The sequence below is a fragment of the Daucus carota genome, chromosome 2 (assembly GCF_001625215.2).
Source record: "Daucus carota subsp. sativus chromosome 2, DH1 v3.0, whole genome shotgun sequence".
Taxonomy (NCBI): Eukaryota; Viridiplantae; Streptophyta; class Magnoliopsida; order Apiales; family Apiaceae; genus Daucus; species Daucus carota.
In genome coordinates, this window is record NC_030382.2 from 2785130 (window position 1) to 2811966 (window position 26837).

The window sequence follows — 26837 nt, forward strand, 5'->3', positions numbered from 1 at the left end:
CTTTCAGACTATTCTGTATCAGGGAGAAATTAATTTGCCTAGGATGTTGAAAGGCAATCTGAAGCCGGAGTGGGACCTTTTCTTCGACACTTTGGCTAAAGTGTTTGCTCCTACCACTCGCAAGAACTTTAATGTTATATCATCTTTGCTTCAGAAGATTGGGTCTGTATTGCTCATAATCGTCCGGTCAACTTTGGTAAACTTATACTTAAAGCCATTCTTACAAAGTTGGGACCACTAAGGAGCAGATCAGTCCAGCACAATGCAAAGGTCGCGTGCTTTTATCCAAGGTTTATCATGTTGTTTCTAAATGATAAAATGATTGATGCTGAGAAGAACCACTACATCAACTCTCTAGTGGCACCAGTTCCTCGTGCCTGCACTAAGTTGATGACTCAGCTGGATAATAAGAACAAGTTTGCAGCTGTTCCTCTGGTCACCACTCCTCATATGCTACAGATGTTCAATACTCCTCAGCAGCCATATCAGCTTCAAGTGGCTCCTCCTCCACAACAGCCGCAACAACCTCAGCCCCTGCAGATTCAACAACCTCAACAACAACTATCACCTCAACAATCTCAGGAAGAACAATCACCACTCCAATCATCTAACCAATCATCACATCACTCCCCTCTTCATCAGCAACAACCTGATTTGTCATTTGAAGATGAAACACTAGAATACGACTTCTTCGAGAATCAACCGTCTTCATCTGAACCACTACCACCCCAAACACACCCCCAAATCATACCACAAACACAATCAACCTCACAGCATCTTCATTCTGACTCTCCTGTCAACCAGGAGCTGCAGTCCTTTCACCAGGATCTACAGGTAGCTCAGGTACTTTCTAACTTCTCATCTAATTTTAATGTTGATACGTCGGATTATGTTTGCAACCTTGATTTTGCTTACCAGCATGCCAGCAATGAACCTGACAACACACACGTTCATAACCAAGCTGATGATTCATTTCAACCTACTCTTGATTCTCCAAATACTTCAACCAACACTTCGATGCAACCTGTTCGTAAAGTTGCCAGGAAACGCAGTGGAAGTAGGTTACTGGGTCAACCCGCAGCTCTGTCACCCTCTAAGAAGCAAAGGGTGGAAGCCGTGGAGACAACTGCAGCCTCGTCTTTGCCTTCCCAACAAGGTTTTGATTTTGAACAGGCAATTAAACTGTCTAGCACTCATGCTAGTGCCAGATCAAACAGATTCACAGGTTACTATGTTTACTGAGTGCACAGATTTTCAAAATCAATGTCTAATGTATGAAAACTTTTCTGATCACACTTTCTTTTCTGATCAGGCGGTACTTGGTAGCGTGCAAGTTAATCTGCCCTCACAGGCTTCTGGAGGACAATTTGTTCCTCCACTACCTTTGAACCCATCTCAGGGGACATTGGTAGTTTATACGGGTACAGCAGGAAGAGTGAATGAACAGAGTGATGAAAGGAAAACACCGAGCGATACACATGCACCTGAGGCTAGTGAAACAGCTTTGAGTGTACGTGAGGTGAGTGCACACACCAACCCTGCTCTGTTCGAGGAACAAATGGCTAAGTTAAGAGCTGAATTAGCCAAGATGATAGCTGAGAATGAGAAACTAAAGGGTGCACAGTTGGTGACCCTAGCAGAGAAAGCTGATTAAAGGCCATCCAGGTCTTACAAGGATGAGCTTAAAGAAGAGGTTCATGAGTTAGCTGTCGAAATGAGATCCCATCATAAACTTTATATGGCTAAATTTGATTCTATCGACAGCAAACTAGATCAACTCCTCAGGAATTCAAAGTCTGATGATCAACCCTCCAGAGAGGATCCCTCAACTAAGGGGGAGAATAGAAGAGACAAAGGGAACAGGGATGATAAAGGCAATAGCTCAAATCAGTCCAACAAGGGAAATACCACTTCTGGATCTGCCCCTGACAAGGAATATGAAAAGTCCAAAGGCAAAGAACCATTACATCAGTCCGCCAATGTCTTCAACTCTGATAGTTATGATGACTATCCAAATGATATGGATGATGATGACGTCTTCGATGCTGAAAGGATATCTTCGATATTAATTTATTTTGGTATTTATAAATAAACGTAAAATTTAAATCACCTAGTAATCCTCCCAATAGGACATTAATTTGCATGATTATCTTTAAGTGGAAAAGTTATTTCTAGCAAGTTATTTTAAAATATTTTCACGCAATATTCATGGTGAGGGATATCGCCACTCTACGATATTTTCATATCTTCATATTGCAACATTAAACTCGCATGAAGATCGAAAAAGGATTATCAAGATTTGATAGTCTTTATAACCCTCATGTAACATTATTTTCAAAATTTACTAATTAAAAGTAATTTATTCCTTGATTTACCAATTTCCTATTTTACGGGATAAAGTATCTTTAATTAGTCAAAAATAAATCTTTCATTCCAAAAATGATTTTCTACCCAAAAGAAAGATTTACTCTATCAAAACATTAATATTTGGATGGTCAAATATTAATATCCATTTCTCTTGGCTCCTTAAATATTTTTTCCAAGGTCTCTCAAATTACTTATTTTTCGGAGAAAAATATTTTAATACTTAGAATGCACTTTAAAATTATCAAAACCATGATTTATCATGGATAATATTATTCTAAGTATTTTGGTATCAGAAATTAGTCAAAGGTCTACTCGTTTGACCAAATGCTAATTTTCTCGGTTTCCGCATATTTCCTTATTTATCGAAGGAAATTAATTTAAATGCTCAAAAATATTTCCATAAACTTCAAACTATCCAAGTCAAATTTCTAGCCTAAAACGTTTTACAAATCGTCAAAAGGGTTTCGTATTTTATTCCAACCCGAAAAGCGGTTTTTATCATTTTAAATCCGGATAAAATACTTCCACTTGCTAGAATGACTTGAAACTTTGGGGATATCATTTTAATGATGTGATGTATGTTAGGTAAAAGGTTCATGATTTTTGCAGAATGTTTGTCGGGGTGTATTTCCGAAAGATTGACCCGAGAAGCTTTGACTGAGCGTTTCACCTATGAGACTTTGACTAAAAATTACGAAACTTCACAGATTTCCATTTTCCAATATTTAGAAAATTGTCATATTTTTTGTTGGATTTATTGGAGATGTTTAGAAATAAGCTATATTTAATTAACGATACTTATTCGTTAATTAACAGTTAATTAGCTTGCATTGGGGTGTGTGCCTTGACTTTTAGTAAGCAATAAGTGCTGAGATTTTGAGTCACATGTTGCTAAGGCTAGTAGACAAACATCATGTAGTCATCCCTTACCTCACCCACTCCATTTACATCATCCCTTACATCATCCTACATCACCCCACTACCCCAATTTTCCCTATAAATACCAACCCATCCCCATTCATTTTCTACACCAGCTAAAGAGCTAATTAGTTGCTGGGAATTTTTGAAGTATACACTCTTTCATCTCTACAAACACTCTCTACAAATACTTCTTCTCTAAAACCTCCTTTCTTATACATATATATTTATATATACAAGGTTTTAGTTATATAAGCTTAGTTCAACCAACCAAGCTCTCTCCCAACCCAACTAGCTCAACCACTACTACTTTAGGCCTCCCGTAGGGCTGCCCAAGTTCCGCCACTAAGCCAAAATCCGGCCGAACCTCCGGCGAATTTTTTCCAGCGAACTTTCCGATCGTTTTTGTAAGTGGTTATTATTTTTAGCTTCGATCCGAGTCTTAACCGACCATTATATATACAAGAGCTCGTTATTATTCTCGATCTATTTCATCTTGAAGCTCTTCATCTTATATCTCTTATAAAAAAGATTTCTTATTTCGAATTAATTTCAAACACGAACTAACTAAGTCGTGTTATTCGAAATATATACACGATCTAAAGATTCGTTGTATATTTAAACGAACTAAAGATTCGTTATACCTCTAAAGTGAGGCTAATAATTGACGACGGTCAAAATACATTTTATACAGTGCGATTCTATTACCACCCATCACCTTGTGTCCGTGGGAAGAAAATCTAAAAAGTATTCTTTAACGTTACTTAGCACTAACTTAGCCAACAAATTTATTTATATACTTTCTGCACCATTATTGTTGTAACTTGTTTAAAGTGTATAATATTTATATTGTTGTGATTGTTTGGCTATCTCATGATATTGTGCTAAAGTTAAAGACACTCTCTCGACTTCATTTAGTCTAAAAGACTATATTACGAGAAGAATTGTTTCAAAAAAATTTAATAGCTAAAGAGCTCGCCATAAAGCTTTCTTGATTTTATTACTTCGAAGATAGACGTTTATAAGAAGTAATAGACAATACTTAGTCATACAGGACAAGTACCCAAGTCATAAGCCTTTGAGCCATAGACGACAATTTAAACTCCGAAGATCTTTATAAGCATTATCTAACGGGGAGTTTAAATTAACAAGTATTCGTAATTTGCAATATCACGAGAATACTTGAAAAAGTCTAAAGTGAAGCTCGCTTATAAGACTTTATTCACTCCAACCAAATACTTATCCTTAGTATTGGAGTAAGTTAAAAAGTATACTTATATTTTTCTATATCCTTAGGAAAGTATACTTTAAATATATATATCATCAATATATATATATACACTATCGGCCTAGTCGTGTCTAGTCCAAAACTCTTTTTCTAAACAAGGATTATTTGTCGTAGTTATTGTTTTCTAAGTTTTGCAGTGACGTGATCTTCGTTCTAAGACCCTAATCCTAGACGAGCTAACGGGGAGTTAGTCGTCTTTGCACCGTGAGGAAGAGGAAAGACCCAAGACCTATGACCTTTGTCCAAGACCCGCAAAAGTTTAAAAGTTCAAAGACTACACTCGGGGTACAACGACTTTGAGGAGGTGACGGGGAGTTACGCTCCAATACAAGTCTTGTAAGTTTACATTTATAGTGAGGAGGTAACGGGAAGTTACGCTCCAAGGTATATATTTGTAAAGGCTTCTCCGCCTACTATAAAGGAGTTTCTTTATAGTAGAGAAAATCTCGAGTCTGGGGAGGAGCTCGGGGACTGGAGTAGGGGTGAGTGGACTCCAAGTGTTGAGTTAGCCACCGCGAACTAGGATAAAATCTCGTGTGTCGTATTACTCTTACATTGCTTTCGCACACATAAACTGCATATACTCTCGATAAAAGCTATTCAAAAGGGGGATAAATTTTATCACACCACATCAATTTTTAAATTGGTGATTAAGCTATTCAACCCCCCCTTCTAGCCTAATTTACACTCTATCAGGAGCTGATAATTGGCATCAGAGCATTTGCTTTTAAAAGTGCTATTTGAATTTCAAGCACAAAGAAAAGTAGATCCGATATGGCTTATATAAATGCTATCGGTTGTAGTGAGGGTCTCTCAAATTCTAGACCTCCTTTATTTAGTGGCACAAACTTTGCTACTTGGAAAACGAGATTTAGAATATATGCAAGATCTCAAGGAGTCAAAGTTTGGATGGCCATAGAAGATGGAATAATAATACAGACTAAAATTGTCAACGATGTTACCATCGAAAAGAAAGTAAATGAATACACTCATGAAGAAGAAGATAGAATGTTATATATTGATGTCAAAGGTATCTAACTTGTTTAGTGTGCAGAAGCAAATATCAGAGTTTAACTGGAAATTAGAGTTTAACGACTGCCAGCTGGATCAGAGTTTAGCGAAGATCAGAGTTTGCAGGCGGCTGATTTTCAGGAGCAGATCTGACTAAATAAGGAAGATAAAGATCAAGAGAGAATATGCAAATCTAGACAGCAGAAGGATAGCTACTGATTAGATTATTTTAGGAAGCAGATAATTATAAATCAATCAGTAGATATCATGTAACTGTGTATATAAACACAGATTAGGGTTTACTCTAGAAGAGTTAGAATATCGAGAGTATTATTCATATAACCCAGCAGCTCTTAGTGATAAGATATAAATCACTAAGAGAGTCTTTGTAATCTACTGAGTATTGTGAATAAGAGTTTACTTTGTTGAATCTCTTATATTGACGTAATTGGTTATTGATTGTGTTCACTATATTAATCTATATAGTGAGTTTATTCGGCCTAACAAGTGGTATCAGAGCCAGCTCTGTTGATATACCTACAGTGAGATCTTATTCACACAATCATGTCTGAGAAATCACAAACTTCAAACAGTAGATATGAGTCACTTAGGGTTCCGGTCCTCAGGGCATCTGAATATCCTATCTGGAAAGTTAGAATGGCTATGTTTCTGGAGTCTACAGATCCAGAGTACCTGGACAGGATTTATGATGGTCCACACATGCCAAAAAAGCTCTCTGTTGCAGTTGGAGATGAACCCCAGAAGATGATCCCCAAAGAAAAGAAAGACTATACTCCTGAGGACATCTCATCAATCAGTAAGGATGCAAAAGTAAAACACTTATTGCACAGTGCTCTTGACAATGCTATGTCAAATAGGGTGATTGGATGCAAAACTGCAAAAGAAATATGGGATGCTTTGGAAGTCAGATGTCAAGGAACCAAAGCCATCAAAAAGAACAGAAGGACCATACTTACTCAAGAGTATGAACACTTTGATTCAAAAACTGGTGAATCATTGACTGATCTTTATGACAGGTTTGTCAAGCTGCTGAATGACTTATCTCTAGTGGATAAAGAATATGATCTGGAAGACTCAAATCTCAAATTTCTACTTGCTCTTCCTGAAAAGTGGGATTTGAAAGTAACCACTATAAGAGATAACCATGATCTTGAAGAGATGTCTCTGGATGATATCTTTGGGAGATTAAAAACTTATGAACTTGAGATGGAGCAAAGGAGCAAACGACATGGTGGGAAACCCAAACCAGTTGCTCTAAAAGTTCAAGGAGAAATAGCTGTGAAAAGTAAGGGAAAAGCACATGTCAAAAAGTCTGATACTGAGTCATCAAACCCTGATGATGACCCAGACACTGATATACCCTCAGACTCTGATGACAGTGATACTGAGATGATGCAGCTGGCAGCACTGATGGTGAAAAGGTTCAAGAAGATGGCTTACAAGAACTTCAACAAAGGGAAGAAGTTCTCAAGGAAAGACAGAAACTCTGATAAGAAGGTCTTCAAAAGGAATGAAGGCAAAGAAGAAAAATCTGGAAAAGCTGATAAGTCTAAATACACCTGCTTCAATTGTGGTGAGAAAGGTCATTTTGCAACTGAGTGTAAGAAAGCCAAGAAAGAAAAAGAACAAGCCTTTATCACAAAGAACGGAAGCTGGGAAGACTCATCAGTATCAGAGGAAGAAGTCAACTATGCCTTGATGGCAAATATGGACAACAGCACTGAAGCTGTTGAAACTAAGGTACCTCATTCTACTCTTGCTTTTGACACTGAAGATATAACTGAGTTAAGATTGTTTCTCAAAAATATGCATGTTAGTTATAGAGATCAGACTTTAGAAAATGAGAGACTAAAATCTGAAATCCTAGAGGTTAAGAAAAGGAATGATTATCTTGAAAAAGAACTAGTTCAGATGCTAGAAGTTCAGAAGGAAAGAGATGACTCTGTTTTTGTTAAAAATGAACTCTTAAAGAAAAATGCTTCTCTTGAATCAGAACTTGTTAAGGAAAGAGAGATAATCAGAACTTGGACTAATTCAGGAAAGACCACTCAGAATATCTTAGAAAGTGGAAACTGGAAGAAAGGTTTAGGATACTCTGATAAAAATGAAGCTGAGTCACATAAACAAGAAACCATTAAAATTGAGAGACCTAAAGTAGTTCCAGTAAGATTTGTTGCAGAATCAAAGGCTCAGGACAAATCAAAGACTGATAAATCTAAACAGGTCAATATTGGTTTAATGACTCAGAAACAGCTTAAGCATAAGCTCAAAGAGGTTAAGAAAGAAAACAGGATTAAGGAACCTAGGAAACATAGAAATGGGAAGGTAGGAATAAACAAAAGCAACAATTATATGCCTATTCCAAATGCTCCTAGGAAAACTTGTCATAATTGTGGTAATCCTAATCATCTTGCTTCTTTTTGCAGGAAGAATAAGGACATAAATGCTATGTCTTCCAAATCAGAAGTTAAGACTAGGAATACTAGATTTAGACCAGAAAATCCTTGTTTTCATTGTGGTAGTTTATGGCATTCCATTTACACCTGTAAGGAATACCATAGTTTATACTATGATTATTATGAATTAAAACCGTCTTTGAAGAAAAAGATTGATTCTCCTGGTTTAAACTCTGTTAAAAAATCTGTTGGCACAAACTCTGATTTAAACTCTGATAAATCTTCCGCTGCTAGTGTTAACAAACTTAACAAGAACAAAGGATCCAAGCAAGTCTGGGTCCTTAAAACTAATCATTAGTTGTGTATGTGATTGCAGGGCAACAGGAAAAACATCCTAGTTCTGGACAGTGGATGCTCAGGACACATGACAGGAAATAAAGCCCTGCTATCAGACTTTGTGGAGAAGGCTGGCCCAAATGTTTCTTATGGAGATGGCAACATAGGGAAAACTTTGGGATATGGAAACATCAATCTTGGAAATGTCATCATTCAATCTGTATCTCTGGTCTCAGGACTTAAGCACAATCTGCTCAGCATAAGTCAAATCTGTGACAGAGGGTATCATGTTGATTTCTTTGAAGAACACTGTGAAGTGGTTAGCAAAAGCACTAGGAAAGTTGTTCTGAAAGGATATAGACATGGGAACATCTATGAAGCCAAGCTCTCTTTAAACTCTGAAAGCTCTGCAATCTGTCTGCTTGGCAGAGCTAGTATTGAAGAAAGCTGGAACTGGCACAAGAAACTATCTCACCTGAACTTCAACAGTATAAATGAGTTAGTGAAGAAAGATCTTGTGAGAGGACTTCCCAAATCAGTTTTTACTCCAGATGGACTCTGTGACTCCTGTCAGAAGGTAAAACAGAGGAAATCCTCATTCAAAAGTAAAACTGAGTCCTCAATTCTTGAGCCATATCATCTGCTCCATGTTGATCTCTTTGGACCAGTAAATATAATGTCCATTGCAAAGAAAAGATATACTCTGGTCATTGTTGATGAATTTACCAGATATACTTGGGTCTATTTTCTACACAGCAAGGATGAGACATCATCTCTGTTAATTGAGCATGTCAGACAACTGGACAAAATTTCCAAAGATGCAGTCAAGATCATCAGAAGTGATAATGGCACTGAGTTCAAGAATTCTAAAATGGAAGAGTTCTGTAAAGCAAATGGCATTAAGCAAGAATTTTCAGCACCTGGAACACCTCAGCAAAATGGTGTTGTAGAACGAAAGAACAGAACTCTGATTGAAGCTGCTAGAACCATGTTAGAGGAAGCAAAGTTACCAACTTACTTCTGGGCTGAAGCAGTGCAAACTGCATGTTTCACACAAAATGCAACTCTGATAAACAAACATGGGAAAACACCATTTGAGATGGTCAAAGGCAGAAAACCAAATCTTAAGTACTTTCACATATTTGGGTGTAAATATTTGATTTAAAAGCTGATGAAGGAATCTTTGTTGGCTATCCTCTGTCAACAAAAGCCTTCAGAGTTTACAATCTGAGAACAAGGGTAATCATGGAATCCATTCATGTATCCTTTGATGATAAGAAAATAACTGGAATGGAAGATTTTGCTGACCATGAGCAACTGAGATTTGAAGATGAGGATGAATTCTCTGACTCCATAAACTCTGACTCTGAGATCATATCAGAGTATGTTACTCCAACTTACCAACCTCAAGCACATGTTGAGGGGGAGCAGAATCACAATGAAAATCTGGATGAAAATGTTGAAGACTCAGCAGAAAACACAAACTCTGATACTGACTCCTCAAACTCTGATCATACTACAGCAGAGAATCATGAGAACACATCTTCAGGGGGAGCATCAGAAACTCAGAAAACTCATGGAGATAGCATGAATAATGGGGGAGAGGCATCAGGAACTCAGAATCAGAATGACACTGGAAACAGCATGGATTATGGGGGAGGATCTAGTTCCAGAAGTCAACTGCCACATGAAAAGAAATGGACAAAGTCTCACACACCAGATCTGATAATTGGAGATCCAGATGCTGGAGTACAAACCAGAACTGCAACAGCAAATGAATGCTTATTTCACTCATTCTTATCTCTGACAGAACCAAAGAAAGTGGAAGAGGCTCTTCAGGATGCTGATTGGGTAACAGCAATGCAGGAGGAGTTAAATGAATTTGAGAGAAATAAAGTCTGGACACTAGTACCAAGACCAAAGAACAGATCAATAGTTGGTACCAAATGGGTGTTCAGAAACAAGACAGACAGTGATGGAGTAATCACCAGAAACAAAGCCAGACTGGTAGCCAAGGGATATTCTCAACAAGAAGGAATTGACTATGATGAGACCTTTGCCCCAGTTGCCAGATTAGAAGCAATCAGAATTTTCTTGGCCTATGCAGCACACAAGAAATTCAAGGTTTTTCAAATGGATGTGAAAAGTGCCTTTCTAAATGGAGAGCTGGAGGAAGAAGTATATGCTGAACAACCTGCAGGTTTTGTGGATTCAAAATTTCCAGATCATGTCTACAGACTGGATAAGGCACTGTATGGACTAAAGCAAGCACCAAGAGCATGGTATGAAACTCTGGCTCAATTCCTCTTGGACAGTGGTTTCAACAGAGGTTCAATAGACAAAACTCTGTTTTATCTCAACCATGGTAATGACTTGCTTTTAGTTCAAGTTTATGTAGATGATATCATTTTTGGATCTACTAATCCTAAACTCTGTGAGAGATTCTCAAAGCTTATGCAGTCTAGATATCAGATGAGCATGATGGGAGAGATGAGCTATTTTCTGGGACTGCAAGTTAAACAGACTGATGAGGGAATTTTCATTAATCAGTCTAAATACACCAGAAATCTGCTAACAAAATTTGGTATGCAGGATAGTTCAGCTGCCACTACTCCCATGGCCACAGCCACCAAGTTAGATAAAGATACTGGATCACCAGTAGAAATTACTAACTACAGAGGTATGATAGGCTCACTTCTATATCTCACTGCTAGTAGACCTGATATCATGTTTGCTACCTGTCTCTGTGCAAGATTTCAAGCAGATCCAAGAGAACCACATCTGATAGCAGTCAAAAGGATTTTCAAATATCTCAAGGGTACAGTTGAGATGGGACTTTGGTGTCCCAGAGAATCAGACTTTACACTGATTGGTTACTCTGATGCAGATTTTGCAGGATGCAAAATAGACAGAAAGAGCACAAGTGGGAGTTGTCAATTTCTTGGAGGAAGACTGGTGTCTTGGTTCAGCAAGAAACAAAAATCACTTTCCACATCTACTGCAGAGGCAGAATATATTGCTGCAGGAAGCTGCTGTGCTCAGATTTTATGGAAGAAAAATCAATTGATGGACTATGGTTTATCTCTTTCTCAAATCCCCATTTACTGTGATAACCAAAGTGCTATTGCTATGACAGGAAATCCAGTACAACATTCCATGACCAAGCATATCAGCATAAGATATCATTTCATCAGAGAACATGTGATGGAAGGAACAGTCGAACTTCACTTTGTTCCAACAGATCAGCAGTTAGCAGATATCTTTACCAAACCTTTGGCTGAAGCAACATTCACCAGACTTGTAAACGAATTAGGGATGATCTCTGGTCCTCTCTAAACTCTGTTACATTTCTTCATAAGACATCTGTTATTAATCTCTTTTATTAACTTGATCTACAACTGCATCTGTCATTCTCTGATCTAAACTCTGATGATTATGCACTGATATGACAAACTCTGATATTTATACTCTGACCCGACAAACTCTGATGACATGGAATTTTCTCTGATAAATGACTTTCCTATGAAGAATATGTTGCAAATACTTGAATTAGATCATAAAAAACTCTGGAGTCTGATTTTTGAGACATTACATATGTGGAAATCTTTGCTACACAAAACATGATTTACATTTGTTACTTAGACTGCCTTACTTCTTAAATATTAGATAAGTACTCAGTGAAGAACTTGCTTTACTCCCCTTATGAGCTAAGAGTGATTAGGTCTCAGATATGGATCACAAATTTGTTTCTTCTCGGAAAAGAAAAGAAAAGAAAAGAAAAGAAAAGAAAAGAAAATGAAAGAAAAATTATCTCAGGTACTCCTTTGAGATCTTAGAAATTCTGTGAGAGGAAAGATCCAAGTGCACTGCTGGTATTAAGCAGAGGCATCAGAAAAATCGTATTTTTCTTGGAGACCTTTCGCAATCTCTGATTACTGGAGAAATACACTGAGAAAATAAAAATCTGATGAAGGTTATGCCTCACTTACCATGAGAGGTTTCCTTTCAAAAGATAAATGATATAGAAAAGAGAAGAAAACCTAAACTCTGATCCATATTGTGAGAAACTCGGCTTATGAGATGGTTAAAACATCTTATGTACATCTGATTCTTTCTAATATTATTTAAGAAATTTGTCAATCTCTGTTACAATTAGAGGAATCATGTTAACACACACCTTTCACTCCGCATCTGTGATTAACAAATTTTACGACATTGAGTGATTTTTGATTAAATTCAAATAATCGTTTGCAAACTCTGAGGAAAAATTGTTATTCAGAATTTCACTATTTTGTCTCATAATCTGACATTTATTTAAACTCTGGTCAATGGTCAAACATCTGATTCAATTTGGAGTTTAAAATAAATGATTTTTGGTCACGAGAATATTAGAATTAATTGTCAAACGGTACAAAATCTATTTGAATTCCTGAGTGGAGAAAAACACGGTAAATAATTGTGTTTTCTCGGAAATTGTTGCACTGTAATTCATTTTCACACTCCACTACACGCCTGTCATGATTACACCTCCACTACTTCACATTCTGACCGTTATGCGTCTGCCACGTGCCCCACTAACACCGAGAGTCAGTACATCGTGTATACACACATATATATCAGTTTTGAGTTTTAACTTTTTCACTTGTTACACACGATTTCTACTCTCTCTCTCTCAAACTCTCTTCTCATTTTCTCTCCAGCATTTCATCAAACACCCTACCTGCCCTACCTTAAACTCTCATTTTTTTCAGGAATCATGTCAACAACAGCTTTCGAGTTCGATGGAGCGAAGTTTGTCACCAACAACTACGCTGCTATTCTAGATAACGATGAAGCCCCCAAAGAGTTTCATCTTATTCAGGACTTCTTGGCTCACAGTGAGCTAATGTATGCTCTGACTCAGCCGGAGTCCATCTCTCCTTCTCAGGTTCTCACCTTCTGGAGGACTGCTAATTATGATGATGGGGGTGACCATGGTTCTCCATCTCTGACCTGTGATTACGAGGGTCAGGAGTACGTTGTTTCATCAGCGACTATCAGGAAGGCTCTTCATCTTCCTGAAGAGAAGAAGTTTGATTCTTCAGTCCCTACTCAAACTCTGAGGGACATGATGATTTTCCTTGGGTACACAGCAAGTACTGACAAGATGGGAGAGCTCAAGCGTCCAAACCTCTGCAAGGAATGGAGCTTTTTCTATGACTGCATCACAAGAACATTTGGAAACAAGTGCAGTAACTTCAATGCTATTCCTATATTCAGCCAACAGATCGGGTACTCTCTAATTCATAACCTTAAACTTGATCTTGCTACATCCATACTACGTTTTATTGGAGATAGAAGACAGGAGAATATAAACATTATATATTATGCTAGATTTTGTCAGCTTATATTCTCTTACTGTTTTCCTGATGTACCCATCCCTGAAACTGGTAATGAATTGCCCTTTAAGATCACCAACGTGCCTTTATTGATCTTATTAAGAAGGATAGTAAGAAACCAAATGTGCCTGTGTTTGCTATTCCTGTAACTGTACAGGATAAGTTAAGAGTAGCTTTACCTGATAAGTATGCAGCTTTATTCTATGATGAGAATATACCACAGCCTTCACCTTCTACTGTCGAACCAGCATCAGTCCCAACCTATGGTCCCTCTCAAAAGGGGCCAGTTGTAAAAACTACTAAAGTCATAACCTCTGGCTCTTCTCAACAAGGGCCAGTTGAAACATCTTCACCCAAGAGGATTCTCAGGTCCACTAAATCCCCAACCAAACCCTCCCCTCCTCCAAGAAAAAGAAGATTTCTGCAGAGAATATCAGACTCTGACTCTGATGATGCACCTCTTCCTCCTCCACCAGCAAAGAAACAGAGAAAGAAGATCAAGCCAACCTCAATCACTGATCTGACTGTTGAGCCCTCTCAGGCAGAGAATCAAACTCAGGCTATGATTCCATTCTCTGAGCAACCTTCAGGTGCAGAGCCAATTCTGATTGAACCCCTCTCTGCAGTTCCTCTTGACACTATAGAAGCTGACAAACAAATGTCAGAGTCAATCTCTGATCACAATGATCATACAGCAGGGACTAGGTCTGATGAAGAGTTGAAGTTGAATCAGGAATCTCTGATTCAACATGAAGAAATGTTTGCAGCTGATGCTAAAGTATCAGAAAGAGCTTTTGATGACCCAAGTAAATCAGAAGATGCACAGATAGATATGGTCTTGCAGCTGATTCAGGACTCTTTGTTTCAACCTGAAGCTTTTGTTGCAGCTCCTGCTCAGGAGATTCCCACAACTGCAAACTCTGATGCAGCTACTGAAGCTCTGGAGTCCCATACTCTGAGCATTTTTGCTGATGATATTGATGATGAAGATGCAACAGAGGTTACATCCACTCCCATTCAGCCTTCTGGTCTTCATCTACTAATCTCTGAGCCAGTCAGGGCAACTACACCAGAAAAAGCTGATTCCCCAATTCAGGCACTGTCACCAGTCAGGGAATCTTCTCCTGTCAGAGCTCCCTCAGTTCCAAACTCTCCTCTTCCATCCTTTGTGCCTGCCAGAAGGAAAGTCTGCAGCTTATCTTATTATCCAAGGATGTGCAGAGCTACACCTCCAACAATTGAAGCCAGACTCACTTCTATTGAGGCCACCCAGATGTCTATGCAACATACTCTGACCGATTTGAGCTCATCTGTGGCTCAGCTGGTTAAGGCTCTTACCTCTGATAATGTCAAAAAGGGGGAGAAAATTTCCAAAGACAAATGCAAACCTGATCAGCAAATGAAAAAGAAAAGGCCAGATGGTGATGAAGAAGGGAAAGGGGAGATGACTGACAAACAGCCAAAGCTGCTGCAAATCAAGGAAAAACAAAGGAGTAATAAGGATGCAAACTCTGAGAAACCCAGAGAATCTCAGAAACACAAGTCTATGGAACTGACTCTTATGTCTCAAGTTCAGAGCATAAGTAAAGCAGTCAGAGATTCAGATGTCATATCCAAAGAAATAGCTCTTGTAAATTCTGAGGTTGAAAAGAAGAAAGAAGTTCAAATTTCTGAAGCTGAAAAGCTAATTGAGGCTGGAGATCCTGAGTCTCAGAAGTTCTGCCAAACTCTGAGATTCAGAGGTAAAGAAACAACTTTATTCTACAAATCTCCTTCCTTGCAAATCATTGATGAAGCTGTGGCAAGGAAAATATTTGAACAGGAGAATCCAGAAGTAGATATAGAAGCCATCAGACTAGAGGAAGAAAGACTGGCTGCTGAGAAGAAGAAGATCAGCAAGACAAAGTCTGATGAGCAAAAACAGATTACTGATCCCTCACAAAAACAGAAGATTCCAAAGCAAAATGGAATAGTAATTAGTGAGGTGAACTACATTGACATCAACAGACCAAGAACCAGGTCTAAAACTCTACCTAAGTCTGATTCAAAAGACAAGGGAAAGAAACCAGTTGATGGAATTCCTCCAGTTCCTCTATGCCAAAGAAATCAGTAATTACATTAGCACTAGAGAATCCTACTAAGAGGATGATCAAGCTGAGCAAGAATGTAAATATAATTGCTGATGTTTCTGATCAAGTAGGAGAAAAGGAAGCTGGTTTAACCAGAAGAAGAAAGGGTGATGACAGATCAATCTCTGACATGACTTTAACCTCTGACAATGCTCAAGTTAAAGCTTTAGTAACAGAAGAAAAGATTGACAATGCTAAAGCCTCCTGGCTGAAAATAAACTCTGAGAAGATCCAAGATCAGAAGAAAAGAAGTCTCTATGGAAGCCTTGGTACAAGTCTGTACAAGGAAAGTCCAATGCTAACTAGAGTAAGAACTCATGGAACCAGAGGAAAGGAAGCCTATGATACAACTGGTCTAGGTCACAGGAAAGAGAAAATCCAAACAGGCTCAGCAACTACTTTCAGAGATCCTTATCCTCTGACTGAAAAGTTGGGAGATGCTGTCACACAGAAGGATCTAGACAAGGTTGAGTCAGTGCAGATCCTTATGGATACTCATGATGGCACAGGAGACAAGGAGAAAATTGCCATATTTCTGGAATCTGGCAGAGTTTACAGAATCTCAGAAGCTGATCTTTTGCTGAAATCTCTGAGAGAGCTGGAACATTTTCACTACATGTTGGAGATCAAGAATGAAGCTACTCAGAGATGGTCTGATCTGATGAAGAGGACTATCAGTGAAAAGAGAAGATTTTATGGAGTAAAATCTGATGAGGAATACATTCCACAAATAGCTCAAGATGATGGTTCTGAAATTGGCATGGAAAAGAATAGCTCTGTGATGGAGACTATTGCAAACACTAGAATCTTGGGTTATAACAATGAAGCAGACAGACCAAGAGTAATACAGCTTGGAGAGGCAATGCAGAGAAGCAAAGTGAATGCTTTGAGAGCAGCTATCTATCAAACTGGGGATGAAACTGAAAAACTCAGAAATGTCAAAGCCCAGATGATCCAGACTTTGAAGCTGAAGGAAGAAAATCTGATCAACCAGTTTGTCAGAGAAAGCTATGGATATAGGTTGATTTGATAGATAGTTCTGCTGGTTCTGTAAGTTGTAATTAGTTCTGAGAATTAATTATTTCATGCATTTGTCCTTGATTATTTTTGACATCATCAGTAAATATATTGAACTTGTTCATTCTGTCTAATGCACAAGTTGGGGGAGATTGTTATATATTGATGTCAAAGGTATCTAACTTCTTCATTGCACGATCAAAAATTAAAATTTTCCCAAAGATAGAGAAAAGAAAATTTTGGCTTAAAATTTTAATTGTCTATGTATCTAACCAATTTCTTTTCAAGGTACCGCTATTGGAATTACGAGGATTACAAGTTTTGCTATCAGAATTGCGAGACCTACAAGTAAAAATTCTGAACCCTATTATGTGCCTATGTGAAAATTATTTTTCAAATTCATGCATACACTGAGGGGAAGCACACACTTGTAAAATTTAAATTTTAGGTTTGTTTGATAAATACCAAAAAGGGGAAGATTGAAAGGATATCTTCGATATTAATTTATTTTGGTATTTATAAATAAACGTAAAATTTAAATCACCTAATAATCCTCCCAATAGGATCATTAATTTACATGATTATCTTTAAGTGGAAAAGTTATTTCTAGCAAGTTATTTGAAAAATCATTTTATATTTCTTCGTTTCAAAATACCCATTTTTAAGAAATATATTCACGCAATATTCATGCTGAGGGATATCGCCACTCTACGATATTTTCCTATTTTCATATTGCAAAATTAAACTCGCATGAAGATCGAAAAAGGATTATCAAGATTTGATATTCTTTAGAACCCTCATGTAACATTATTTTTTAAATCTCTTAATTAAAGTAATTTATTCCCTGATTTACCAATTTCTATTTTACGGGATAAATTATCTTTAATTAGTCAAAAATAAATCTTTCATTCCAAATATTGTTTTCTATCCAAAAGAAAGATTTACTCTATCAAAACATTAATATTTGGATGGTCAAATATTAATATCCATTTTTCTTGGTTTATTAAATATTTTCTCCAAGGTCTCTCAAATTATTCATTTTTCGGAGAAAAATATTTTAATACTTAGAATGCACTTTAAAATTGTTAAAACCATGATTTATCATGAATCATATTATTCTAAGTATTTTGGTATCAAAAATTAGTCAAGGGTCTACTCGTTTTGATCAAATACTAATTTTCTCGGTTTAAGCATATTTCCTTATTTATCGAAGGAAATTAATTTAAATGCTCAAAAATATTTCCAAAAACTCCAAACTATTTTATTCTCAAGGAAATATATTTTTAGTATTTATCCAAGTCAAAATTCTAGCCAAAAACGTTTTACAAATCGTCAAAAGGATTTACGTATTTTATTCAAACCCGAAAAGCGGTTTTTATCGTTTTAATTCCGGATAAAATACTTCCACTTGCTAGAATGACTTGAAACTTTGGGGATGTCATTTTTATGATGTGATGTATGTTAGGTAAAAGTTTCGTGATTTTTGGAGAATGTTTGTCGGGGTGTGTTTCCGAACGGTTGACCCGAGAAGCTTTGACTGAGCGTTTGACCTAGGAGACTTTGACCAAAAATTACCAAACTTCACAGATTTCCATTTTCCAATATTTAGAAAATTGTCATATTTTTTGTTGGATTTATTGGAGATGTTTAGAAATAAGCTAGTTTTAATTAACGATACTTAATCGTTAATTAATAGTTAATTGGGTTGCATTGGGGTGTGTGCCTTATCCTCTTCCAAGCAATAAGTGCTGAGATAAGGTGTCACATGTTGGTTGTCAAGTTGCTAGGCTAGTGGACAAGAACTATGTAGTCATCCCTTACATCACCTACCCATTTACATCATCCCTTACATCACCTTCCACTACCCACTACCCCAAATTTTCCCTATAAATACCACCCCATCCCCATTCATTTTCTACACAAGCTAAAGAGCTAATTAGTTGCTGGGAATTTTAGAAGTATTCTCTCCTTCATCTCTACAAACACTCTCTACAAATACTTCTTCTCTAAAACCTCCATTCTTATACATATATATTTATATATACAAGGTTTTAGTTATATAAGCTTAGTTCAACCAACCAAGCTCTCTCCCAACCCAACTAGCTCAACCACTACTACTTTAGGCCTCCCGTAGGGCTGCCCAAGTTCCGCCACTAAGCCAAAATCCGGCCGAACCTCCGGCGAATTTTTCCGGCGAACTTTCCGATCGTTTTTGTAAGTGGTTATTATTTTTAGCTTCGATTCGAGTCTTAACCGACCATTATATATACAAGAGCTCGTTATTATTCTTGATCTATTCATCTTAAAGCTCTTCATCTTAAATCTCTTAGAAAAGAGATTTATTATTTCGAAATAATTTCAAACACGAACTAATAAGTCGTGTTATTCGAAATATAAATATATACACGAACTATAGATTCGTTGTATATTTACACGAACTAAGATTCGTTATATTTGAGTTATATTACATAAGAACAAAGATTATATCATTCGAAATATTCAAACTCAAATATATATAGATATATATATAAACACAAACGCACTTTAATTTATATTCTTGTTTTATTGTGTTTATAGACTTTCTCTCTCTTCGTTTTAAATTTGCTTCATCTAGTCCAAAAGACTACATCAAGAGAAGAATTGTCTCAAGAAAAGTTAATAGCTAAAGAGCTAACCATATAGCTTTCTTGATTTTATTACTTCGATATTAGACATACAAACGAAGTAATAAATAATACTTGTCTAAAAGGACGAGTAACCAAGTCGTAAGCCTTTGAGCCATAGACGACAATTTAAACTCCGAAGATCTTTAAAAGCATTATCTAACGGGGAGTTTAAATTAACAAGTATTCGTGATTTGTAATATTACGAGAATACCTGAAAAAGTCTAAAGCGAAGCACGCTTATAAGGCTTTATTTACTCCAACCAAATACTTATCTTTAGTATTGGAGTAAGTTAAAAAGTATACTTATATTTTTCTATATCCTTAGGAAAGTATACTTTAAATATATATATCGTCAACATATATATATATACCCACTATCGGCCTAGTTGCGTCTAGTCCAAAACCCTTTTTATAAACTAAGGTTATTTGTCGTAGATATTGTTTTCTAAGTTTTGCAGTGAGGTGAAGTGAAGTGAGGTGATCTTCGTTCTAAGACCCAAGTCCTAGACGAGCTAACGGGGAGTTAGTCGTCTTTGCACCGTGAGGAAGAGGAAAGACCCAAGACCTAAGACCTAAGATCCAAGACCCGCAAAAGTTTAGAAGTTCAAAGACTACACCCGGAGTACAAACGACTTTGAGGAGGTGACGGGGAGTTACGCTCCAAGAAGAGTCTTGTAAGTTTACATTTATAGTGAGGAGGTAACGGGAAGTTACGCTCCAAGATATATATTTGTAAAGGCTTCTCCGCCTACTGTAAAGGAGTTTCTTTATAGTAGAGAAAATCTCGAGTCCGGGGAGGAGCTCGGGGACTGGAGTAGGGGTGAGTGGACTCCAAGTGTTGAGTTAGCCACAGCGAACCAGGATAAAATCTCGTGTGTCGTATTACTCTTACATTGCTTCCGCACACATAAACTGCCTATACTCTCGATAAAAGCTATTCAAAAGGGGGATAAATTTTATTACACTACATCAATTTTTAAATTGGTGATTAAGCTATTCAACCCCCCTTCTAGCTTAAATTACACTCTATCGGGACCTAACAATTGGTATCAGAGCAGTTGCTTTTAAAAAGTGCTATTTGAATTTCAAGCACAAAGAAAAGTAGATCCGATATGGCTTATATAAATGCTATCGGTTGTAGTGAAGGTCTCTCAAATTCTAGACCTCCTCTATTTGATGGCACAAACTTTGCTACTTGGAAAACGAGATTTAGAATATATGCAAGATCTCAAGGAGTCAAAGTTTGGATGGCCATAGAAGATGGTACTATTATACCGACTAAAATGGTCGACGATACCATCATCGAAAAGAAAGTAAGTGAATACACTCACGAAGAAGAAGATAGAATGAATATTGCCGCAAAAGCGGAAATGGTTCTCACAAGTGCACTTGCGGAAAAAGAATATAAACGAGTAAACAATTGCAAGTCGGCACAAGAAATGTGGAACAAATTAGTGGTAACCTATGAAGGTACTACCGACATAAAAGATTCTCGAATGGACACTTTAATCCAAGAATACGAGAACTTTAAACTCCAAGATGGAGAAAATATCATCGATATGGAAACAAGATTTACTCGAATAATCGATGAACTATCTCAACTCGGAAAGAACTATACACAAAATGAAAAGAATCGTAGAGTTCTTAAATCTCTACCTCCGAGTTGGAAAGTGAAAGTCACTACTATTAAAGAGATGCATAATCTCAATGACTATCACATTGATAACTTATTCGGAAACCTTCGTGCTTACGAAGAAGATAATATTCCGGATGTTGTCGTTCCTAAAGTGGAAGACAAGAAGAAAAATATGGCACTAAAGGCTATATTAATCGACGAAGATGAAAATGATGAAGAATTAAATGAAGAACTACAAAATCTCGATGAAAGCGAAATTGCTTTACTCACGAGACAACTTCGTCGTGTGCTTCAAAGCAAAGCACAAAGGTATGGAAAAGGCTTCCTAAAATCGAATAATCAACAAAGAGTATTTAACTCTAATGGAAGGCCTAATTACTCTCAAAATTATTCTCCAAACTACAAGAGTAATTTTCCTACCAACTCGGGCTATAACAAAGGCAAAACCAATCAAAGCCCAAATGGTTATAATACCAATAATTACACTCCTCCAAAACAAAAAGAACAAACTCCAGAGGAAACACAAGAAGTGTGTTTCGAGTGTAAACAACCGGGTCACTATAAACGAGAATGTCCTAAACTTTCTAAAGGAAGGATTCTCGTGGCCGAAAACGGTTGGGATTTAAGTGAAGATGAGGAACCTCCCGAAGCAAGTGAAGAAGTGGTTAATCTATGTTTGATGGCAATTGAAGATGCTTCTACATCAACGGATCCTTCCAATACTAACCAAGAGGTAAGTATTTATTCACCAACTTTAGTTGATATTCCTCTTCTTAAACTCTCTAGTTTAAATTTGTCAAAAATGGAAAAGGATGAATTGATCAAGGTGCTAGTTGAAATGAATACTCGATATGATTATCTTGATCAATTATTTTTATCTACCTGGTCCGAGAAAGAAAAACTTGAAGATTTATATCAAACTCAACAAAAAGAGTTTTCTCGGATAAAGGAATCAAAAATTAAACTTGAAGAAAAAATGGTATCTCTTCAAGATTCCTTTAATCTTGATAACAACAAGATCAAGAATGAAATTACAAAATTGGAAATTGAAAATATTTCCTTGTTGTTACAATCTAAAGAAATGGAAGATGAGAAGCTTAAATTAAATGAAAACATTGGAAAGCTTCATGTTGATTTACTAAATCTTAAAATATTAAATGAGTCAATGACTCAAGAAAAATCAACTACGAGTTATCAAAAAGATAAACTCGAAAAAGAATTTGCTCATGTCCTTGAAGTAAAAGAAAAAGAGTTCAAAATAGAAACTCAAAAACTCAAGGATGCTCATTCCAACATCTTAGCACAATATATGGATCAAGAAAGAATTCTTAATGCTAAGATTGATGCCTTAATTAATGATAAAGAAGATCTTGAACGAACGATTCAGAGATTTACAAAAGGCAATGAAATGTTGGATAAAATGGTACATTCAAAAATATCCTACAACCGTGAAGGATTGGGATATGATAAAAATGCTCAAAGAAAGAGCTATATTCAACCAAAAGTACAACCCTCAAAAATGGCTTCCAAATCACCCATGCTTAAATGCTCATATTGCAACAAAAATGGACATGAAGTTCAAAGTTGCAAATTCAAGAGTGGTGAATTTAAGGAGAAGCATATATGGGTTCGTAAAGGGTCAAATCAATACCCCAAGGTTGAAAAACATGTACCATACAACAAAGTTGTAAATGAGCAAAGGCAACCAAGATTTAGTTATCATCAACAATCTATTCCGTTTCAAAGAAGAAACACACGAAACAAGACCTTCTCTAATGGTCAAACTTCCAAAAATTATCATGTACCAAGTTATGATTTCTATCCAATGCATTATCCAAGTAATAGAAATCATGTGTATCAATATGAAAATTCTCAAAGATATAATTCGAGAGATACACGGTATTTTGATAACTCAAGGTATCAAAGTAGGAACAATGCACCTCAAAATTATTATGCTTCAAGAAATGTGTTGCCTACTTCTAATCCTTATCTTTATTATGAAGTACTAACCCCAAGACCCTCAAGACAAAAGGGTACCTATAAATATACTTGATTTATCTTGTAGGAATCCTTTGTTGCTAAGCAAAACATGTGGTACCTCGATAGTGGATGTTCAAGGCATATGACCGGTAACAAGTCTCTCTTGAACGAAATTAAAAAGGTAACCGCTGGAGTCGTCACTTTTGGAGATAGTAGCAAAGGTAATATTATTGGCATTGGAAATATAGGTAATGAACATTTTAAGATTGCCAATGTACAATTAGTTACGGGATTGAAATACAATCTCCTCTCGATAAGTCAACTATGTGACAATGGCTACAATGTAATTTTCTATCCATCACATTGCTCAATTCTAAATAAGGATGGAAAATTAGTGCTTACATGTCCTCGTAGCAAAAATGTCTATACTTGCGATATTAGCAAACATAACAATGTGTGCCTAATCACTACACAAGATGACCCATGGCTATGGCATCGAAGATTAGGACATGCTAATATGAAGTTGATTAAAACTATATCAACAAATGATCGTGTTAGAGGTATACCAAAATTGAACTATCAAAAAGATCATACTTGTGAGGCTTGTGAAATAGGCAAGCAAATAAGGGCATCTCACAAAGCTAAATTCATGGTATCAACCTCTAGACCTCTCGAGCTATTACATATGGACTTAATTGGTCCGGTGCCCGTACAAAGTCTCGGAGGATGTTCTTATACCTTGGTAATTGTTGATGACTTTTCACGTTATACGTGGACGGAATTTCTCAAAGCCAAAAGTGATGCTTTTGAGTCCTTCTCGTCATTGTGCAAAAAGATTCAAAATCAACAAAATAACACCATTGTTTATATAAGAACCGATCATGGTAAAGAATTTGAAAATTCCAACTTCACTCAATTTTGTGAAGAAAATGGTATTACTCATAATTTTTCCGCTCCATATACACCTCAATCAAATGGAGTTGTTGAAAGGAAAAATAGAACATTACAAGAAATGGCAAACACGATGCTTAATGAGTATCGTCGTCCTAAGTATTTTTGGGCCGAAGCAATGTCAACGGCTTGCCATATACTAAATAGAGTTTTACTAAGACCAATTACTCAAAAGACTCCATATGAGCTTTATTATGGTAAAACTCCAAAACTTAGTTACTTTAGAGTTTTTGGATGCAAATGTTTTATTCTAAACTCTAAAGATTACCTTACGAAATTTGATCCTAAATCAAGCGAAGGTATATTTCTCGGTTATTCCACAAATAGTAAGGCTTACCGAGTATTCAATCTCAAAACTCTTGTGGTGGAAGAATCTATGAATGTTGCATTTGACGAAACAAAACCACCCTCGAAGTATATTGATCTTGTTGACAAAGAAGATGCACAACAAGATGGGATTGAAGATATTATTCGACAATTCGAAAATATGGAAGTCGGGAATACCCCTCAAAATAATCCATTAGAATTGTTAAATACGGAAGATGAACTTCCTAAAGAAATTCCTACTATACGAAGTCATCCTTTAGATAATGTATTGGGTGATTTAAGTAAAGGAGTTCAAACGCGGTCACAAGTACAAAACATTGTGAATCATCTTAGTTTTCTATCTCAAATAGAACCTAAGACCGCTAAAGAAGCTTTACTTGACGAGGATTGGATTTCTGCAATGCAAGATGAATTAAACCAATTTACTCGAAGTAAAGTGTGGGAACTCGTTCCAAAACCCGATGATACATCCATAATTGGAACAAAATGGGTTTTTAGAAATAAATTAGATGAAAATGGAACGGTTGTTCGAAATAAAGCAAGATTAGTTGCTCAAGGATATACTCAAATGGAAGGAATAGACTTCGATGAAACCTACGCTCCCGTAGCACGAATTGAATCAATTCGAATGCTATTAGCATTTGCTTGTCATAAAGGTTTCAAAGTATATCAAATGGATGTTAAATCCGCCTTCTTAAACGGGATTCTCGAAGAAGAAGTTTATGTAAAACAACCTCCCGGTTTTGAAGATCCTTATAATCCGGAATATGTATATAAATTACATAAAGCTCTATACGGATTAAAACAAGCTCCAAGAGCTTGGTATGAAAGGTTAAGCAAGTTCCTGTTGGAAAATAAATTTAAAATGGGAACTGCCGATAAAACTTTATTTACGAGACAAGAAAAAGACGATATATTACTTGTCCAAATATACGTAGACGATATCATTTTTGGATCAACAAATGATAATCTCTGCAAGGAATTCTCTGAACATATGAGTAAGGAATTCGAAATGAGTATGATGGGAGAATTAAATTTCTTTTTGGGGTTGCAAATTAAGCAATCCAATGAGGGCATTCATATTTCACAATCAAAGTATTGTAAAGAAATGCTCAAGAAATTTGAAATGGAAAATGCTAAACCCATTTCAACTCCCATGTCACTCTCGGATAAATTAACGGAAGATCCTAAAGGAATACCCGTTGACACTAAGAAATATCGTGGTATGATCGGAAGTTTATTATATATTACCGCTAGCCGACCCGATATTCAATATAGTGTTTGCAAATGTGCAAGATTCCAAGTGGCCCCTAAGGAATCACATTTATCCGCTGTAAAAAGAATATTGAGATATTTAAAGGGCACTGTTGATCTAGGCCTTTGGTATCCAAAAGGCGTACCATTTAATCTAGTATGCTATTCTGATTCGGATTATGCCGCACATTTAGTAGACAGAAAAAGCACTAGTGGTACGTGTCAATTTCTCGGTGGATGCCTAGTTTCGTGGTTTTCAAAGAAACAAAATTCCGTATCTATTTCAACCACTGAAGCTGAATATATAGCTGCTGCTAAATGTTGTGCTCAAATTTTATGGATGAAACAAACATTGGCAGACTATAATATTAGATTTGATGTCATATCAATATTATGTGACAACACGAGCGCTATTGATTTAAGTAAAAATCCCGTGTTGCATTCACGATCCAAACACATAGATATACGACATCATTTTCTACGTGATCATGTCAATAAAGGCGACATAAAAATGACTCATATTGAAACTGAGTTCAATATCGCTGACATTTTCACTAAGCCGTTAAGTTCCGAAAGATTTGCCAAATTACGTTTGGATTTGGGAATGTTGGAACCGGCTAAATAAAATTTTGGCATACTCAATTATAAAATAATAAATGAGTGCTACTCAGTCTTTCAGTTATTTCATGTACTTTAAATATCATTTTTAATTCGGTTCTCTCAAGTATACTCTAAAAATTCAGATTTGTCAATAAAGAAATTTATTGATCGGATTTTTCTGAGTCAAAATTTGGGAGTTCATAATTAATTATTATATTTATTGTACAAGCAAATATTGATGAAGCTATCTGAAATATTTGTGAAATTTCTAAATGTGAGAGTCATTCACATCTTATTATGCCAAAATTAATTACAATAAATATTCAAATATTAATGATCCCATAATATTATTCAAAGAAATTATCTAAATAATGAGAAATATTGTATTATATTATTTGGAAAATTAATTTGGAATTATTCTATTTTACAAAATTGTCCAACCAAGCTATCATATTAAAATATTCATTTTTGGACAAAATTGTAACAAATTCCAAATATCATTTAAATTACTATTATTATATGTCAAAACTACTCCAAATATTTTAAAATATTCAAAATTATC

At 36.3% G+C, this 26837-nt stretch overlaps 2 protein-coding genes across 2 annotated transcripts; both read left to right on the forward strand.

Annotated features, from left to right (window-relative positions):
* Nucleotides 1-318: 318 nt before the first annotated feature.
* On the forward strand, nucleotides 319-1242 carry LOC135150297 (uncharacterized). Its single transcript, XM_064086557.1, has one exon. It carries the CDS (start codon nucleotides 319-321, stop codon nucleotides 1240-1242), a length of 924 nt encoding a protein of 307 aa, XP_063942627.1.
* Nucleotides 1243-19815: 18573 nt separating this feature from the next.
* Nucleotides 19816-23216, forward strand: LOC135150298 (uncharacterized). The gene has a single exon (XM_064086560.1). It carries the CDS (start codon nucleotides 20640-20642, stop codon nucleotides 23214-23216), a length of 2577 nt encoding a protein of 858 aa, XP_063942630.1. The 5' UTR covers nucleotides 19816-20639.
* Nucleotides 23217-26837: the final 3621 nt, after the last annotated feature.